At 39.8% G+C, this 21,239-nt stretch overlaps 1 protein-coding gene and 1 pseudogene across 1 annotated transcript; both read left to right on the top strand.

The window, feature by feature from the left end:
* The first annotated feature begins 2,771 nt into the window (after nucleotides 1-2,771).
* LOC115375360 (stonustoxin subunit alpha-like) lies at nucleotides 2,772-11,384 on the top strand (annotated as a pseudogene).
* Nucleotides 11,385-13,046: 1,662 nt separating this feature from the next.
* On the top strand, nucleotides 13,047-18,828 carry LOC115375361 (uncharacterized). The gene is made up of 2 exons (XM_030074775.1): nucleotides 13,047-13,146; nucleotides 15,140-18,828. Exons 1-2 carry the CDS (start codon nucleotides 13,047-13,049, stop codon nucleotides 18,826-18,828), a joined length of 3,789 nt encoding a protein of 1,262 aa, XP_029930635.1.
* Nucleotides 18,829-21,239: the final 2,411 nt, after the last annotated feature.

Raw genomic sequence — 21,239 nt, forward strand, 5'->3', positions numbered from 1 at the left:
AAAGAGGGAACTTTATTTCACCAGGCAGTTCAGTTCAGTGAACTCACAGCTCATCACACAAACAGACAAACCATCAATATTTTCTTTCTTTAGTCTCTGCTCTGCTAATAAAGACAATCACCAATATTTGTGACGGCTGCCCTGAAAGCCAGGCTGAGGCTGTAAGTGTTGTGGTACAAACCAAGTGTCTCTGTACTCACATCAGAAATGTCTCTGCTATCTAAAGCAGAGACATTTCTGATAGATATGTGTCTACTCCAAGCAAAACGCTCAATTGCTCTATCATGGAAGAAAAATCAAAGACCACGGGTGGGTCAGTGGCTTAGAGAAATGAGCAGTTGTTGCGCTATAGAAAGGATAACCTATATTTTGAAGAAGAAAATTGAAATGTATGATAAAGTTTGGGGACCTTTCACTAATTACTTAAGGGATGTTGATGTGTTGGACATGAATAGAGATGATGACAGTGGAAGTACCTCAAACTGATGTGGCTCTCTATATAATGCTGGAGGATGTTGCATAGCTTTTTATTTTGTTTTTGTTTCTGTTTTTTTTTTTTTTGTGTGTTTTCTTTCTGTATGTGTGTGATTTTTTTTGTAATTATTGTGTATAATTTGTTCTTTTTTTTCTTTTGCTATTGTCTGGTTTAATGTAAAATAATAAATATATTGTTTAAAAAAAAAGAAATGTCTCTGCTGCTGTCAGGCTGCAATACATCGAAGTCCTCAGCTGACTGTGATCTGTTTTCTGCCTGTACAATTAGGGATAAAACCTTTAATACAAACTTCCTTTTTCTTTTTGACTGATGTGGACTGATGGACTTATGAGGAGGCTGGCATCTCACCAACTGAGTCTCATTTCTTATGAATGCTCTGACTTTCTGTCAGTGTGCAGGGCTGATCCCCATACTCCCCTCATCCTCCTTCACACCACACACACACACACACACACACACACACACACACCTCCACTATAAGATTCTTCTCAACAGACAGCTTGTCCTGACAAGATTGAGAGCATACCCATAAAGTTGATTCCAAATGTGGAAAACTGCTGTGTTCCAGTTGATTTATTTATAATCACTATTGCAGTTTCTAGGCTTTAGAGGCCCATAGACTGAAGAAAACAAAACACCACCTGCTTTGAACCCTTAGAGCAGACAAGAGAAACAGTGATGTTATCAATAGCGCAGGAGGGTGGAGGGATGGCAGGCCCAGGTGAAGTGGTGTGGTTGACTGGCTGATGAGGCAAGGCTGGCTGGTGGAGCTGAAGGCTTCCTGGCAGAGAGATCAGAACAATGGGCCGCATTCACCAAAACTAACTGGTTCTCAAGAATCTTTTATTTTCATCCTCTGTCTTGCCTTTCCTTGTCATTTCACTACACATGCACGCACGCATGGGGCTTTCTTGACTCTCAACTGCGTGTGATCTAGGCTAATCAAAGGCACATTTATTAAGGTAACAATAATTACTTTTGTGTGGCAGCACTTTTTCTGACAAAGGCTCGACTCAAACTTGCTGACTATAAGGGTCTATGATCTATGATTTGAGTAGTTGAATTTCAGGGGGCAGCTGGAAACAAGACAGTCAACATTCAGATGAGGGGAAGAAGCAGGGGGCCTCATTCACCAATCTTTAAGTTTTTTTTCTCAAATTTGTTCTTCAGAAAGAGTCTGTGTGAGACTGTCCAAGCTGACAGCACATTCCAGCTGACCCAAATTAGCATAGAGCTGAGAAAGGCTGCCAACTTCTCATTCATATTTAAACTAACAGGTGCAGTGACAATGTCTCACCAACAGAGCTGATTTTTATCTACAACCAACTTATATTAACAGATATATTTAAATATAGGCTACTGCTTTCCAGTGTCGGCACCACAACAAACATCTTTCTTTTCATAAACTCACCGGGAGATGTTTTATTTCAGCTGGGGGTGTGTCACTCCAATTTAATTTCAGCTCCGATTAATGTGGCTAAGCAGCAAAAGTAACAACAGTAATAAAGACGAAATAAAGACGACAGTTTTCACAGATGTCTTGATTTATTAAATGTTCATTTCAATGTACAGATGCAAATAATTTGACAAATTAATTAAATAAAAGGCCCAGGAAACTCATAAAGACTACACAAATAATAATGATTAATAGGCTAATTAATAACTGATAACATTAACACAGTAATAACAAGAACAAAGTTAGAGCCGCACATCTCTGTGGAAAATCTTACAGGTACTGTCCGTGGTGCTGAATCTGCTGAGGCATTTCATTCTCTTTATTATGTAAATTAAAGGTCTTCACGGGGGATCTTGTTTAGCTCTTCTTTCCTTACAGGTGAGAAATCAGCTGTTTGCACGGTGTTTGTCAGGTAGTCTTGTAGACATTTGACGGCCCAAGACGCTGACCGGGCCGTACCGGCTTCATTTCCTGACCTCTCCAGCTGATCCAGCTCTTCACTCGTCACTCTCATGTGTCTCGGCCTTTTCTCTTCTATCTTGTCTTCCTCGTTCAGCCGTTTATCCAAACTTAGGTCGCCAAATAAATCCAAATTGACAAAACGGTTCATTATGCAGACTAACAAAGTTGAGAGCGGCTTTTGATGTGGGTTTCAGTGAAAGTGAACCCCCCACCCGCACCCCACCCCACCCCTCTAACCCCCCGCTCGTCATTTCTTTCTGGTTACGGGTCAGGTTTGACCAGATATACCTGTGTGCTGCTCTTTGTCCTCCTCGTCTTCATGAATAAATTCCATCCGTCCGCATCAGTCAGTCGTTTTCCACCTGTGAGTGAACACTGTCTCTCTGAGGAAACACCACCTTGTCACTCTCATGATTATTTCTCCACGTTTTCAGGTATGTTGTTGGTATTTCACACTGCTGAAGTGGCTTTGATAATTTTCTAATGAGTCGGAATTCCAGTAGGATTTGTGTAAGATTTTGACGAAGTTAGAGAATAGTTTTGCCGAGGATGGTGAAGTGTGGATGTGAGCCGTGCAGATGTTTGTTAGTGGACCTAGTGTGTCCGCTATTTGGTGAACTCATGTATACAAATGTAGATGTATCTTACACAGAGATACATTGCTGAAGTACAGCTGCATATTATTTACCAGTAATTAATGAGAAATGAGAATTATGTTTCAGAGTATTACTTTAGGTTCTACAGTCGTAACTGAAAGGGTTTCTATCCTACTACAACTAACCTGTTGGGTAAATCTGTTTGTAAACTGCTGATATTTCTGATGATTTCTGATGATGAGGTTCACCTTATTACTCTTGTGATTATCCCTCCCTGTTTTCAGGGGCATAACGTGTGTGTGTGTGTGTGTGTGTGTGTGTGTACCAGGTATTACTAATGTTACACAGTCATGTTGTGGGGACTCACCTCCCTTATAGAGACAAAAAGTCCCCTTCGTGTAAATCATTAATTTTAGGGGTGAAGACTTGAAGGTGAGCTAACTTTAGGGTGAGGTTGAGGTTAGGCTTAAGCAGGTAGTGGTTTGGGTTAAGATTAAGGTAAGTTTCCAGGAATTAAATGTAAATCAGTATAACTGCATGCAGTCACATGCAGTATTTAAAGCAACACAACTCAACTTAATGGGCACATGCATTTATTATTATTTTTTTTAATCTCTGAAAGCTGTAGCCACAAATCCGTGTGTGTGTGTGTGTGTGTGTGTGTGTGTGTGTGTGTTCCTAATCTCAGAAACTATTGGGTCTATCAGCCTAAACTTTCATGCCTGTACCAAGAAGAACCTCATGTGGTTGCGGTGACTCAAAACCTTTTCTGACAATTTGTTTTTGCTAGCTCCACTCTCTCTCTTAACTACTGTCTAGCTTGCTCAACCACCTTTGCACGGTCTCTCTGTCTCTCCATGTGGATTAGAGATATTAGAGATATTCCACCTCCAAGTAAACATGTTTCCACTTTTGAGAGTCTGAGGCCATGGTTCTCTGCCAGAGAAAAGTGTTTTTTCCTCTCCTTGTTGGTAGTGAGTTACTGCCTCAAGTGATGGAGTTCAAGTATCTCAGGGTTTTGTTCACAGCTGAGGGTAAAATGGAGAGGGACTTTGACAGACAGATCAGGGCAGTAGCAGCAGTTACATGGTCAATGTACCGGACCGTTGTGGTGAAGAAGAAGTTGAGCTAAAGGCAAGACTCTTGATTTATTGATCAATCTGTGTTCCAACCCTCACCTGTGGTCACAAGCTCTGTGTAGTGACCGAAAGAATGAGATCACAGATACGAGTGGCAGAAATGGGTTTCCTCTGCAGGGTGGCTGGACACACCCTTAGAAAGAGGGTGAGGAGCTCAGACATCAGACAACGAGGAGCTCAGGGTAGACCTGCTGCTCCTCTGCATTGACAGAAGTTAGTTGAGGTGGTTCAGTCTTTTGTCAGTGGGGACCACGCCCCCGACTGACAAAAGACTGAACTGCACTCTGTTTTTCTGTCTCAGCAGCCAGTGGCTCTAGTCTTGAGGTTTTGCTGTTACTGTATTGAAAGTTAGAGCTCCTTTGCATAACCTATTCAGTTGTTTGGAACTACACCCTGTTCCAGTTCATGAGAGCAGGTATCAACTTGCATAAATTAAGCTCAAAAGGTTTAATACATTTTATAGTTCAACCTACCATTTTTTAAAAAAGAAATACACAATCTGCACTTCTGTGTCGGCAAAAGTTTTGTACCACAAATATTGTTTTGTTATCTACTTACAATTTTCTTTTGCCCATACTTTTCAGCTTCGAGTTCACTAGTTCAAGACTGCAGAAGTAAAATTTACCACTAGATGGAGCAATTAGCTCAAATGTTGTGTTAAAACCTACTGATTTGCCAACTCATAAGCATGAGTATACTACCCTAACAACGTAATATCCAGTTTATATATTAATAATTTATTAGGTATCTTAAAGAGGTCCTGCAGTGCCTGTTAGTTTAACTCATTGACATTGAGTATCTTGTTTTTATCAGTAATTCCAACATTATTAAGGAAGAAAGTAAATAACCAGCAGGACTGCAGGAGAATCACTGGACTGAACGAACATGCTCTTGTCTATTTTCTCCAGTCGAGGCTGAGTAATGGAACCTGAAGCCATCAAGACGATAGAGCTGGCAGCGCTCGGTCGGCCTTTCAACCTCGGGATGCTGTACGACTGTCGCCAAGACTCCCTGATCCCTGGTAAGGCTTTAACGTCACCAAATCTTCACTTTTCAAAGAAATTATCTGAAATGTTTTCATATCAATAAATGACCATTTCCTCCCATATATCTGACTGCTGTAACACAAGATCTTAATCTATATTCAGTTCATGAAATAAGTTATCTGATATTACAAAACACTCCATGCGTCAAAGCTCTTTTTTGGAAAACTCCCAACCTATTTCACAGAAAAAGAGGAAGAACTGGATAATTATTTTCGGGATATATTTGGTGGGTTTTATCTTTTAAAGGATTTCAAATAATTGGTATAGAAAAATATCTTCTAAATTCTCAGAAATGTTCCAATTTTGAGATTTCTTAGACTTTCTCCACGAGCAGCAGCATAGTACTAGAAGTATTTCTGAATACAGCTCCTGGTGTCCGTCTGACCCAGGATGCAGCCGTGTGAGATTGCAGGAAGGAAAATTTGCCAGTAGAGAGAGATGTCATCATCATTTTTCAGTTAAAGTACACAACAACTCCTTGTCTAGAATTTTGAACAGGAACCCACTGCTGTTCAAAATACAATTTAACTGTGTGTTTTAATTTTTTGTTTTATTTACTGCTAAGAAATCCAGCCTGGCTGTGCAGCGATAAAAATAAACTTGACTCCTCATTTCCCACCCTGTGTTGCAGGCATGACATTGTGGGACCCTGATGCCCTGGAGAAGGATGCACGAGAAAAACCCCAACCCAACAGTGAATTTGAGATAGTTGCATCTGAATCATTTGACGACAAATCTTCAGCATTAAATGTCCAAGCATCCTTGAAGGCAAGTTTCTTGGCTGGACTGGTAGAGGTTGGGGGCTCTGCCAAATACCTTAATGACTGTAAGATTTCCAAAAAACAGGCCAGAGTGACACTCAAATACAAAACTACAACCAAGTACCAGGAGCTGTCAATGAAACATCTTGGAAGAGACAATGTGAAACATCAGTACATTTTTGATAAAGGAATAGCAACACATGTGGTCATAGGTATCCTTTATGGGGCACAAGCCTTCTTTGTATTTGACCGTGAGGTGTCTGAAAAGGAGGATTATCAAGACATTGAGGGCAACCTGAAGATGATGATTGAGCAGATTCCAGGCCTTGTAGTACAAGGTCAAGATTCCCTGCAAATGACAGAAACAGATACTGCAAATGTTCAAAACTTCTCCTGCAAATTCCACGGTGACTTTAACCTTCAGAGGAATCCTGTGTCCTTTCAGGATGCAATACAAGTCTACCAGAGTCTTCCAAAATTACTGGGAGCAAATGGAGAAAATGCCGTGCCAGTGAAGGTCTGGCTGATGCCCCTGAAAATTTTAGATTCTGCTGCAGCTCAACTTGTCCATCAGATAAGTAGTGGATTAGTGATGGAGGCAAAGAGCATCCTGGAGGACTTCAGTGAGCTGGAAGTGATGCGTAATGATGCAATGAAAAACAGCACAACCCGACAATTCCCACAGATTGGCAAAAAGCTGACAACTTTTCAAGAACTATGACAACTTTTCAAGAACTATGAGTACAAGCTGGAATTCCAGAGGACCCTGGCAAAGAAACTTCCATCAGTCCGGGGAGGAAGGGAAGAGGAGGCTGTGCTTGCAGAGGTGTTGAAAAAGAGACATTCTTCTCCATTCAACAACAAAAACCTGAGTGAGTGGATGAGTTGTAAAGAGAGAGAAATAAACATCTTAAAAGCACTCACCAACATGATGAAAAACACCAAGATTGTCACATCTCGCCATGCACTAAACGAGGAAATCCTCAGTGCTGAGCATGCTGTGTGCTTTGCTTTCACCTCACTGGAGGATGATGAACCATACCTCTCAGATTTATCAAAATACTTAAAGGAAACACCCCAACCAGAGAGTCCTAAAAAAATTACATATCAGACTTATGATGTAAAAAAGGAAAATTGGTGTTTTTTGAATGAAATATGGAATGCAATGAGGCAAAAAGCAAAGCTCTTCAGTGCGTTTGTAGAGACTAACATGGACAATAATATTACATTCCTTGTAGCAGGCATAGCAAATGAGAAGAAGAAAGGTGCGAGCATCCACCTTTATAAAGAAGGCTCTTTGGTCAGTGAGAACTTTGAACCTCCTTCAAAGCCTGAAAAACCAGCAGTAAGTGACACAACCCACAACAGTGTGACAGTGAAGATTTCCCCACCAGGATTTGGAACAGAAAACATCACCCACTACTCTGTTGAGTACTGTGTCAGTGGAGAAGATGACTGGCAGCAAATGACAGTATTGACAGCTGGAGAAGTCACAGTGTCCAGTCTGGCTCCTAACACAGAGTACTTGTTCAGATGCAGAGCAGTGTGCTCAGTTGGCAAAGGGCCAGCTAGTGATGTCAGTGGTCCCATTACAACCTTACCCACTAGTCATCCTGGAAAACTGCAAGCTGAACCAATTGCAAATGAGCTGTCACTTAGCTGGGAGAAACCTACTGAGATTGGTAAAGGTGTCAGAGTTTTGAGCTACATTGTAGAGTATGCAAAAACAGCTCCTGGTGTGAAACATGAAGACCTTGAATGGAACCAAATGGAGTCAAAAGCTAAAAAGGCCATCATATCTGGGCTTCAGCCAGAGACAGAGTACGCTGTCAGGGTCAGATGTGATTATGGTGCGGCTGGTAGAAGCAAGGAAAGCAACATAGTTAATGTGTGGACAAAAACAAAAGTGCGCCTTGCAGAATTGCTCAAACATAAAAGCAGACGTCTGAATTCATCACCCTCAGTCTACAAGCTGCCTCTGAAGGAAGAAGATATGGGCATAGATGGATGCAGGTACTACAGTTTTGGCAAAGACAGCTCAAAACGAAATCGCACTATATTCCTTTTTGGACCAAGTGGATCAGGAAAGTCCACTCTTATCAATGGAATGATCAACTACATCGTTGGTGTAGAGAGGAATGACAATTTCAGATACAAATTAATTGATGAGGGTTCATTGAGTTCAGAAGACAAAACATCGGAAATCAGCATATACAAAATCCACCACAAAGAGGGATTTAAAATCCCATATTCTTTAACCATTATTCACAATGAAGACTTTCATCACAGAGTATTTTCTTCAGAGGTATTCTTCTTCAAACGTAGAGTAAGACAAATAATCTCCAGGCTCTTCATGTTAGCCTGTGAGATTGATGCAGTGTGTTTGGTGATCCAGGCCTCTTTCCCAGGGCCAAAATTATCATATCGCTATGTGTTTGATTCACTGCTCAAACTTTTTGACGAAGATGTGGCAGAGAACATCAGGATTCTGGTGACATCTGCAGATGATGAGCTGCCACCAGTTCTCAAGGTAATCAAATCTTCTAAGTTCCCATATCCTAAAACAGACAGCGGTCTGCCAGTTCACTTCAAATTCACTAATTCTGCATTGTTTGCAGCCAACAATCCACCAGATGTAAATAGTGCAGGTTGTGATGATGATGATGATGATGACAAACTGAATTGGGACATAAATACTACAAACATGAGGATGTTCTTTGATGATTTGAACACCATACACACCAAACAACTGACAGAGGATCCCCAAGATACAGCTCCATTTTGCAAGTTCAGATGGTGATTAAACATGTACAGATCTATCAATATGTAAATAGTCCCTGCCCATCACCTGACTGATGGCACAGCAACTCATAACCAGAGCCCTGTTCACACAACCAGGACGTCCTGTCCTGCGACGGTTTCATAATCTTACCAGGGAAAGACGTTTCTTCAGTGAATCTCCTAGTTCCTTTAATTTTGTTCATGTGAAGCAGCAATATCCAAACTGAGAGCAGATACAGCCAGTAGAGTCAAGGTCACACATTTTAGGAAACAGAAACAGAAGAAAACACATTTTTGAGAGGAGGGGGACTTTGAAGGTCTGGGAAAGTCGATTCAAAAATATACCTCAGCTATGTTGAGTGAACGCCTTGGTTCTGTTTTTTCAGAGAATCATCATGATGTACATTAAATCCACCCAGTTTGATTATCAGGAGATATTACAGGATTCAGACTCACTGGATATAGAATGTAGACTTAATAGTCTTTATATTTTATCGCATCTTAAACATGGAGGTGATACGTTACCTCTGGGCAGTGTCATCACTTTCCATAGTTATGCTGATGATACTCAGCTCAGTTAGTTAATTGGTAATTGCTATGTGGCCATGGAGACACGGCCACATAGCAATTACCAATTAACTAACTAATTAACATACCACTTAACTCCCCTTTTAACCGCATTTTAGATATCAAGCCCTGGATGTGACAGAATTTTTTACGGCTTTACCAGGACAAAACAGAATTACTAATTATTGGTTTAAAGACTCAGAGAGAGAAACTGGCCTCTAAACTAAATACATTTGGACTAAATCCAAAGATCCTCCGGCTCTTCTCTTTTGGCTGTTCCACAGAGTAGAACTAAAACATTTGGCGATGCTCCTTTCAGCCACGTTGCACCAAAACTCTGGAACAGCCTGCCGGAGGATCTGAGAGGAGCTGGAAACATCGACACTTTTAAACGTACACTAAAAACCCATCTTTTTGGTCTGGTTTTTTGTAGTGTTTCACAATTTTAGAGTTTTATAGGTACTCTGTTTATTATTTTTATCTGTATTTGTTTGATTGTTATTTTGCCGATTGTTCCTATATATTATATTCTACATTTTATTTTACTCTTATGTAGCTTTTAGATTTTATTCAGTATCTTATTCTTGAGGTTTTTTTTTTTTTATTATTGCTGTATTTTATTATTGTTTAAAATCTTTTCATCACTCTTTTGTCTGATTTTTTTTTTTTAATTCTTGATCTTTTAATTTTTAATTAAACATATTTTATGAGTGTGCATTGGTCTCCAAGTCCTTTCCTTCACTGATTTAATGGAGTTTGATTATTGATCAAATGATGTGACTGATTTCACAAATCAGAAATAAAACATATGATCAATAAAAATGTACAGAATCACTGGTTGAAGTGTTTTTCTATACGCCATAAAACTATAAACAGTGAATTGTGAATCTCAAGATCTACTCAGACTGATTTATCCATGACCAACATTTCAGACCAAACTCCTGTTGGTAAAATGTGTATTAAAAATGTTGTTTAAGGAACAACAAGAAACATTCACTTTTACATTAGATGAGAACAGAGAGTTTCACAGAAACATCACAAAATGTTTTTATGAATCCAAAACCCTAACCCTAACCCTAACCCTAACGCTGGAATGAAAACTTGTTCACTGGGACTCAAACGTTAAGGTGCTGCACTCTCTGCACTTGGCAAATCAAGTGATGCTGATTTATTGTCTACTTTTTTGTATCAGTTGTGGACATTTTACTGCTGAGTGAATGAAGAGACACTGAGCTGAACTGTCATGTTTACTTTTTTCACTACTGCTGTCACTCAAACTGATTTTGAAGTGTTTTTCTATGATCATCCAACAAGCACAATTGATGTAAATTTTTATAATAAATCCCACTGTCACCTGGTTCTGTAATCTTGCCCATTGAATACCTGGAAGGACGGAGATCAGCAATGTTTTCTATTTGAAAGCCAGAAATTCCTGAAGTAACCAACCGTAATCAACCTCCAAATTATGAGAAAAATTTCAGAATTGTGAGAATAAATTCAAAATTGTGTAATTTCTCCAAATGTTGAGATTAAAGTCAGAACTCTGAGATTAATCTCACAACTCAGTTCTAACTCTGTAATTGATGTAACGTTGCATGTCATCTGTAAACTGTCGAACGCTCAGATTGCTTTGTGTTGCGAAACAAGTTTTAGTTTGTCAAGCTATACTTTTTTTTAAAGATAATTTTTTGGGGCATTTCTGCTTTATTTTACAGTCACAGTAAAGAGAGACAGGAAAGGAAATGGCAGGGCAGAGAGAGAACGAGCTGCAGCAAAAGGCCTGAGGTCGGATTTGAACCCAGGACCCTGCGATCAGGACTCAGCCTTGATAAGTGGGATTTTATCCACTGAGCTACCGGGATGCCCCAGAACTGTACTTTGTTGACAGAGAATTGAAATCAGTAATTTAAAATATATTGTGACGTTTCATTTGAGACAAAAACAGTATTGTTGCTACAAAATTATAACTGTTGTCAAAAAATGATTCTAACAGAGGACATTTGAAGCCTGTGAGATCTTCTACTCACTAGATTCAGGCGAGAGCGATGTCTGCCATCTGAGAGCGTCACAGGCCGGTTGATGGAAAACATTCCAGTAAATGTTCAATTTGCCATCAATTTCCACAAAACTCTCAATATTTGAAATGTAAACAGTTGATGTCTTGCCTAAAAAAACAATCAGAAGTTGAAGTAATAATGAAATAGCATAAAAAATTGTAAAAAAAATTAAATAAGATAAAATACAATAAAAAAATAGAAAAAATACAGAGAATAGCAGTTTATTTACCATTTAGATGTTGATATTTTGATATGTCATTGTTCTCATTTTATTATTATTATCATATTATACTGAGTGGGACTCTTGTTTCATGCACAGAACAGGGTGGGACTGGATTTGTGTTTTGAACTGGTTGTCAGAGGCTTTATCAGCTTGATAGGAAGAAAGTAAGCTCTGCACACTGAGGGGAAGTCAGACCATTTCCAAGAAATCAGCCTCTGCTGGTGAGACTGCAGCCTCCTCCTCCTCCTCCTCCTCCTCCTCCTGAAAACACTCTCCATCAGTCCAGAAGTGGAAGAGTAGGGGCTCCTCCCTGCAGACGCTGAAGACAGACGCCACACTTTATCTCAGCGAGACACGACTCCTGTAAGTACCTCTCTGCATCACATCTGATGTTGTTACCATGTACATGTGTGACAGCGCTACTTACTGCCTTAGAGGGTTAGGGTTAGGGTTAGGGTGTGTGTTTGTCGGGGTGGGGGGCAGTGAATGTAGGGAGATATTCGACCTCCGTGAGTGTGTTTGTGAGATGATGGAAATGTGGAACCATTTAGGAACCAAATGATTTGTTCTCCTGTGGTTCCGCAGCCAGTCAGCAGCACAGAGCCTCAATGTGAGTGGAAATCTCAAAAAAAAAAAAAAGTTAAAATAAACCAATAAACTATCTGCAGTTCTGTGTTGGCAACAGACATTTTGGCAAAATAAAAACTACCTATCTCTTTTTCTCATATTCTTCAGCTTCTCTCCTCACTATTTGTTCATGTTAAAGTACTAACACACCATGCTCTGAGGGTGTTTTCCATACCTCCCATCGGATCAGCTGATCATGACACCATACTCCTTTTGCCGTCATGCAAAACGGTCTTACAAAGGGAAAAAGTGAGCACTCGGACTTTTAAGAGATGGACAGATGAATCAACTGAGCGCTTGCAAATTGAGGATTAGGGTTTTATATATATATATATATACGTGTGTGTGTGTGTGTGTGTGTGTGTGTGTTTGGAGCCTACTTCCTGTTTTGTGTCTAATTGTTCTGAAACTGTCTTCACCATTCTGAAACCACAACACAACAACAGATGTTGAGGATGGCTAATTATCACTCCTGCAACCTAAATGGAGGCCAAAATTGTCTTTTATTAATATTTTTAAGTTACATGACAAAGGTAGGGTAGAAAGTTGGTATAAACGTCATTACTGAACTTGAAGAATATTTTTGTGACTCTGTGTTACATTTACTCAAATTTTGTTAGCCCTCTTAATTCCTCCAAAATATCACATTGACACAGCAGGACCTTGAGGAGCGCCCCAAAAAATCATGCTTTGATTTGATTTTGATTTGTGTGCCTCTTTATTTCATTCCAGTTCAGTGGAGCTCTGCAAGTGGAAAGTAAATAACAAGTAGGGAAGCAGGAGAGTCACTTGAACTAACAAACTGTTGTTTATTTTGCCCAGTACAGGCTGAGCGATGGGCCAGAAATCCAGCAAAACGATAGAGGTGTCAGCTCTCGGTCGGCCTTTCAGCCTCGGGATGCTGTACGACTGCCGCAAAGACTCCCTGATTCCTGGTGAGACGTTTTTGTCCCCTATCTTACACCCAGTGCAAAGCAGGACCAAGCATGATGCAGCGTCCATGTTGTGCAAACAGCAAAGTGTCTTGTGTCCATCTGAGCTCCATGGGCGTGTTGCTCTTATAATGAGCTGAGCTCAGCTGCAGTGTTGCTGCGTTGCTGTCTTGAGGCTGAAAGTGACTGAGCAACAAACCGCAGCTCTGAGGTCAGTGCTGCAGGTTTCTCTGCTCTCTGAAGCTCATTATCAAGACAGTGATGTTGGCCTCCATAGGGGGCGCCGGCGAGCGTCCGCTCTGCTTGTCCCACACACAGGGACGCTGCTTCACCTCAGGGAGCTCAGATGGAGTCCTGCTGTTGCCGTAGATGATCTGCTCGTGAGCTTTCACTCGGTGCACGAGCAGATCCGTCTCCTCTGCAGAGAAGCCTTCCTTCTTACCTGGAGAATCTTCCATTAGAACAGCAACACACCAAGGTGTGACACACCTGGCTGTTAAAGGGGACGGGAGACGGCGCTCTGATTGGTTTACCCAGGAGTATCACTATCACATTATTATGTGAAAAGTTTATTGTCATAACAAGTTGTTTTTCACATTATAACAAGATATTTTAACGTTTTAACATGATGTTTTCATGTTATTACATAAATACAACCATATCACATTATAACAAGAAACTTTTCTTGTTATAAGAATGTACGATTTATATTTATATTATATATATTCATATTCATTCATTATAAATCGTATAACATGAAACTTTTCATTTCATGTTGTTACAATAAAAAAGTTTCTTGTTATAACGTGACAAAGTTCTATCCTGCAATAACGTGAAAACATCATATTAAAACGTCAAAAACATCTTGTTATATTAATAAACGTTTCATGTAATAATGTGATACTGATACATTTTTCTTTTTCTGGCATGGCAGCAATACGTTTCCGTAATCTGCAACTTTTCAAATAAATACTGTTTATTTCTCTTGTCGTAGATGCACTATTGCCATTTGATGTATGACAGTAGTGATCCAACCTTTGTCCATTTTATGAAAACACTTTCCATTTCGTGCTCTGATCATTCAATGTCTGGTCACTGTTTCCTGGAAAATGATGATGCTGCATAGAAAGGGATGTATTTTATGCTTCTGCTTTGTTTGGAAATAAATACAAGAGGCATTGGTATTTAGCCTGAGCAATGATAGTGACTGACTCAACAAAGGAAAGAGCACCACCTATAGAACCCAAACTCCACCAACAGAAAATCCAAGGAAAAAAAGATCAAAGTAACTCCCACATCATGACTGACAATCTCTTAAACAATCACAGTTGGTTTTCAGTGCTTTCTGTAATTACTTTGTTGTTGTACTAATTTGATAAAATGCTTTAATTGGTAATCTTGTATAGAACACATTTTTAACTGTGCAAAAAGATAGAAATGTCTTGTGTGTGTTTGCTGTTATACAACAACATGTTTGATAATATCAAAGTCCAAAAATGAGTCTACTTTCACCACCGTTTTGAGAAAAAAATCTTTCAATCATGATGTCAGTTGTGGGTAGAAAATGTCTTAACCAAAGTCAGTTCAGTGGTTGATTAGATACAGTACCAGTCAGTGTTTGGACACACCTTCTCATTCAGAGTTTTTTTTTTTTTTTTTTTTTTTTTTATTAAAACATATTCTGGTTGATATAACACTTTTTTGTTTTCTACATAATCCCATATGTGTTCTTTCATAGTTTTGATGTCTGCGGTATTAATCTACAGTGTAATGTAGAAAATAAATAAATAAATAAATAAATAAATAAATAAAAACCATTGAATAAGAAGGCATGTCCAAAGTTTTGAATGGTACTGTACATACAAAGCCATCATGCACCATGTACATTCTCATCTATCATGTACTTTGCCCAAAGGATTTAAAAAAAAAATACTGAAAAGATCTGGAGCTTTGATGTGTGCTGTCAGAAGTGCATTTATTTTTCCCTCTGTTGCAGGCATGACACTGTGGGATCCTGATGCGCTGGAAAAGAATATACGAGAAAGACCTCAACCCAACAGTGAATTTGAGATAGTTGCATCTGAATCGATTGAGGACAAATCTTCAGCATTAAATGTTGACGCCTCCCTGAAGATAAGTTTCCTGAGTGGGCTGGTAGAGGTTGGGGACTCTGCCAAATACCTAAATGACTGTAAGATTTCCAAAAATCAGGCCAGAGTGACACTCAAATACAAAACTACAACCAAGTTCAAGAAGCTGTCAAGGAAACATCTTGGAAGAGACAATGTGAAACATCAATACGTTTTTGATAAAGGAATGGCAACACATGTAGTCACAAGTATCCTTTATGGGGCACAAGCCTTCTTTGTATTTGACCGTGAGGTGTCTGAAAAGGAGGATCATCAAGACATTGAGGGCAACCTGAAGGTGATGATTCAGAAGATTCCCTGCCTTGCAACTGAAGGTGAAGGTTCCCTGCAAATGAGTGAAACAGACATTTCAAAAGTTCAAAATTTCTCCTGCAAATTCCACGGTGACTTTAACCTTCAGAGGAATCCTGTTTCCTTTCAGGATGCAATACAAGTCTACCAGAGTCTACCAACATTACTGGGAGCAAATGGAGAAAATGCCGTGCCAGTGAAGGTCTGGCTGATGCCCCTGAAAAGTTTAGATTCTGCTGCAGCACGACTTGTCCGTCAGATAAGTATTAGATTAGTGACGGAGGTGCAAAGTGTCCTGGAGGTCTTCAGTGAGCTGGAAATGAGGTGCAATGATGCAATAAAAAACAGCACAACCCAACAATTCCCACAGATTGGGAAAAAGCTAAAAACCTTTAAAGAATTGCTCTCTGAGTACAAGCTGGAATTCCAGAGGACCCTGGCAAAGAAACTTCCATCAATCCGGGGAGGAGGGGAAGAGGAGGCTGTGCTTGCAGAGGTGTTGAAAAAGAGACAATCTTCTCCATTCAACAACAAAAACCTGAGTGAGTGGATGAGTTGTAAAGAGAGAGAAATAAACATCTTGAAAGTACTCACCGACATGATGAAAAACACCAAGATTGTCACATCTCGAAATGCGCTTGATCAAGAAATCCTCAGTGCTAAGCATGCGGTGTGCTTTGCTTTCACCTTACTGGAGGATGATGAACCATACCTCTCAGATTTATCAAAGTACTTAAAGGAAACACCCCAACCAGAGAGTCCTCAAGACATCACATATCAGACTTATGATGTAGAGAAAGCTCAGTGGTACTTTCCACAGGAGGTGATGGATGCTGTGAGGCAAAAAGCAAAGCTCTTCATTGAGTTTGCATACACCGACATGGACAACAATATTAGTTTCCTTATAGCAGGCACAACAAATGAGAAAAAGAAAGGTGCGAGCATCCACCTTTATAAAGAAGGCTCTTTGGTCAGTGAGAACTTTGAACCTCCTTCAAAGCCTGAAAAACCAGCAGTAAGTGACACAACCCACAACAGCGTGACAGTGAAGATTTCCCCACCAGGATTCGGAGCAGAAAACATCATCCACTACTCTGTTGAGTACTTGGTCAGTGTAGAAGATGACTGGCAGCAAATGACAGTATTGACAGCTGGAGAAGTCACAGTGTCCAGTCTGACTCCTAACACAGAGTACTTGTTCAGATGCAGAGCAGTGTGCTCAGTTGGAAAAGGGCCAGTCAGTAAAGACAGTGGTCCCATTACAACCTTACCCACTAGTCCTCCTGGGAAACTGCAAGCTGACCCAATTTCAAATGAGCTGTCAGTTAGCTGGGAGAAACCTGCAGAGATTGGCAATGGTGTCAACATTTTGAGCTACATTGTAGAGTATGCAAAAACAGCTCCTGGCGTGACACATGAAGACTTTGAATGGAACCAAATGGTTTCACAAGATGAAGAGGCCATCATATCTGGGCTTCAGCCAGAGACAGAGTACGCTGTCAGGGTCAGATGTGATTGTGGTGTAGCTGGTAGAAGCAAGGAAAGCAACACAGTTAACGTGCGGACAAAAAAGTGTGAATCTGTGCGCTTGGCAGAATTCCTCAAACGTAAAAGCAAACTCATAAATTCTGCATCACCCTCAGTCTACAAGCTACCTCTGAAGGAAGAAGCTATGGACATAGATGGATACAGGAGCTACAGTTTTGGCAAAGAAAGCTTCAGCCGAAATCGCACAATAATGGTTCTTGGAGCAGCTGGATCAGGAAAGTCAACTCTGATCAATGGAATGATCAACTACATCGTTGGTGTAGAATGGAAAGACAGTTTCAGATTCAAGTTAATTGATGAGGGTGGGTTGAGATCACAAGCTGAAAGTCAAACCTCTGAAGTCACGGTGTACAAAATCAACCATCAAGAAGGATTTAAAATCCCATATTCGTTGACCATAGTTGACACTCCTGGTTTTAGGAACACAAGAGGGATAGAAAGAGACAGGGTGATCACAGAGCAGATCCGGAGTCTTTTCTCCTCTGCTGAGGGAGTCAGTGAGATTGACGCTGTGTGTTTTGTGACCCAGGCTTCTCTTTCACGGCTAACACCAACACAGAAATATGTGTTTGATTCAGTGCTGTCCATTTTTGGTAAAGATGTGGCAGAAAAAATCCAGATGCTGGTAACATTCGCAGATGGTCAGAGGCCACCGGTTCTCAAAGCAGTTAATGTCTCTGGAGTCCCATGCCCTAAAACAGATGCAGGACTTCCTGTCCACTTCAAATTCAACAATTCAGCACTGTTTGCAGACAACAGTTCCATCAATGACAAATCAGATAATGCAGATTCAGATAAAGACATGGATGTGGATAACTTTGATGAAATGTTTTGGAGCATGGGTGCCAAAAGCATGAAAAACTTTTTCACTGCTTTAGACCAAATAACAACCAAAAGCTTGCAGATGACCAAAGAGGTTCTTAAAGAGCGCAAGCAGCTTGAAACAGCCGTTGAAGGTTTGCAGCTGCAAGTTAAAGATGGATTAGCTAAACTTGAAGAAATAAAGATGACAAAACAGAAACTTCAAAAACAGGAAGCTGACATCTCCACAAATGAAAATTTTGAGATTGAAGTTGAAATTATCAAGCCAAAACAAATCCAGCTCACAAAAAAAGGAGAGTATATCACCAACTGCCAACAGTGTTCAATGACATGCCACTACCCCTGTACAATCGCAGATGATCAGGAAAAGCATCGCTGTCCAGTCATGAAAGATGGCAGGTGCACCGTGTGCCCAGGAAAATGTGTTTGGACGGTGCATTTCAACCAGAAGTACAGGTGGGAGTATGTTAAAGTCAAAGAGAAACAGACACTGAAAGATATGAAGGAGAAGTATGAACAAGCTACACAAGCAAAGCTGACTGTTCAGCAAATCATAAAGAAGCAAGAGAAAGAGATTGCAAACCTTCAAGATGAGATAATGTCCCTCATAGAGGAGTCAGCTCGATCCATCGCTCGGCTCAAAGAGATTGCCTTGAGGCCCAACCCTCTGAGCACTCCAGAATACATCGACTTGCTCATTGAAGGAGAAAAGTCAGAGGCCAAAGAGGGTTACCTGGCCCGAATTCAGTCTCTGGAGGCAATGAGAGACAGAGCAAGAATTATATCTAAAGTATCCAAACAAGGAAAACGTACAAAAACTGAGCAGAAAATTTACAAGGGAAAACAGAGGAGGCAAAAACCACCCTGGAGGTAATTCAGAGTTTTTTTTAAAAGGTAGAGGAGAAAACTCACTTGTGGATATTTTTCGTGAAGCCTTGTCATTAGATCAGGAGAAGATCTTCTTACCTGCCTTAATAAAACCACTGCAGCTTCTAATGCTATGAGCTGCAGACACACACTGTCATGATAATGGACACTCAGAGGAATCGTGGCTTCAAGGAGCAAAATTAATCAAAACAGCCGTCCAGATGGTGGAATTAAAACAGTTTTGATCAGTTCTCGTAATTTAATATGTGAAAATGTTTTTCACATGTCAGAGTTTTCCTTGTGTCAGAAGACACATTGATTTTCTTCCTGTTAAAACTGAGCTACATTTATTAATATGAAGAATATTATTTGACAGACTGGAAGTTTGTCAGTATCGATAATAACGTCACAATAATGAACAATGAAGCTCCTTTAGTCAGGTTAATGTAAGTTTCACAATTTCCAGCCATGAACCAAAGTGTACGTAAAACTAGGAAAACTATTTATTAATATATTGTGTATTAATGCTGTTCATTTGAGTGAGAGGAACAGAGACTTAATGCTGCCTGTGATACTCCTATAAGATTTCCATATTAATTCAATGATGTAAGCTAGCTAAAAAATTTAATAAAATTTGATTTTTTAATACAGTTTGGTCCATAAGAATTTGGACACCACCATATGATGAATAAAAATGTAAAGAATCACTGGCTGAAGTGTTCTTCTAATGTCTTCTGATATTTCAGTACACAGCTTGTTCCTGGCAGCGATGGCCGCCATAAAACCAGAAAACAGTGAAATGTGAACTTTAGAAAATGGATTGTGGCAAAAGACTTTATGGTTAGAAAACAAGTGACAGCAACACACTCCAGCTCCTCTACTCAGACTGATTTATTCATGACCAACATTTCAGACCAAACTCCTGTTGGTAAAATGTGTATTAAAAATGTTGTTGAAGGGATAACAAGAACCATTCATTTTTACATTAAATGAGAACAAAGAGACTTTCACAGAAACATCACAAAATGTTTTTACAAATCCAAAATACTGTAAAAATTCAATCTTAAAGCAGAGCGCATTTGCTAGAATTGCTAATTGAAGTGCATTAATCGATGTTTCATTAATGAGGAAGTGCCATTTTGGAAACAAATGTAGGGTGGCCGATGTCATTTCTGCAATTTTTTTTTACAAGACTGAGATCTGGTTTAGCACACAGATATGACTGATTTAAGGTTTAATTTTACAGTGAATGTTAAGCAACAGAGTGAGTACATCAGTAATATTTTAATGCTGGAATACAAAATGAACTGATAAGTGCATTCACAAAACACAAGTACCACATTCCCACTTTTGGAAAGAGGTCAGCTGAATGGAACAAAGCATCATGTCCAATATCACCAGTCCAGTATACAGTAGATACGTCACATACGTGGCCGAAAGGCAGCATGTTAGCTATAGGCTGAGCAACTCCAGGTAAATGAGTCTCTCACACAGGAAGTGTCCTTCCTTTGTCCTTTACAGTATGCTCTGTATTTTCACAATAAAACACCTCAAAGACCACATGAATAAGTCACAAAATTCAACTGAAAGCGGCAAAACTAATGTACAGGGTGTCCATAAAGTCTCTTTGCAATTTAACAAATTTATTACAAAAGCAAATGAATAGACAAATCTGTGGAAATTATTACAAAATGAGGAGTAGATATTGTTTTTTTTCCCTCATTTAATACACCTCTATATGGGCACCATCAGCTGCACGAAGCACATCAAGATGGTACTCGATTTCTTGCCGTGTTCGCTGTAGCATAGTGTTTATTTAACAGAACCTATTTCATCAACAGGGAACCTGAAATACACAAATGCAATGTGACTAAAAAACTTTGATAACCACTGAGCACATAGAACAAATCTGATTATCTATATCTCATCAATTGCTATTGTAATAGATTTTTTAAACTGTAAAGAGACTTTGTGGACACCCTGTATGGTTACCATGCTGAAGCCATTTAAAAAGTCATGCAGAATAACATCAAAAACTGACTGATTCGTTTTGGTTCATTGATGAAGTTTTGGTGATGTAACGTTTCCTGAATCGCGGCGGGTCACAATTTTACAAATCTGGCACTTTGAGGGAATAAACACAGCGAGACTTATCGACACTTTGCTCGCTTCACATTCTCTTAAAATCTGAATTTCACCTCCATCGATGCAGCAAAAGTTTCTCAACACCAAAAACACATGGACACATTTAAAGGTCAGGGGGAAGGAGCCGCTTCGTGCAGCACGACCCGGCTGTCTCTTCTCCAGACTTCCCAGCAGACTCGGCGTCGTTTGAGGCCCAAACATGATTGAATGTGAAAACTTTATAAAGTCAAAACCTTATAAAGCCATACAGTACTTCTTTATTTGTTTTAAAAA

This window comes from Myripristis murdjan, chromosome 17, assembly GCF_902150065.1.
Source record: "Myripristis murdjan chromosome 17, fMyrMur1.1, whole genome shotgun sequence".
Classification (NCBI taxonomy): domain Eukaryota; kingdom Metazoa; phylum Chordata; class Actinopteri; order Holocentriformes; family Holocentridae; genus Myripristis; species Myripristis murdjan.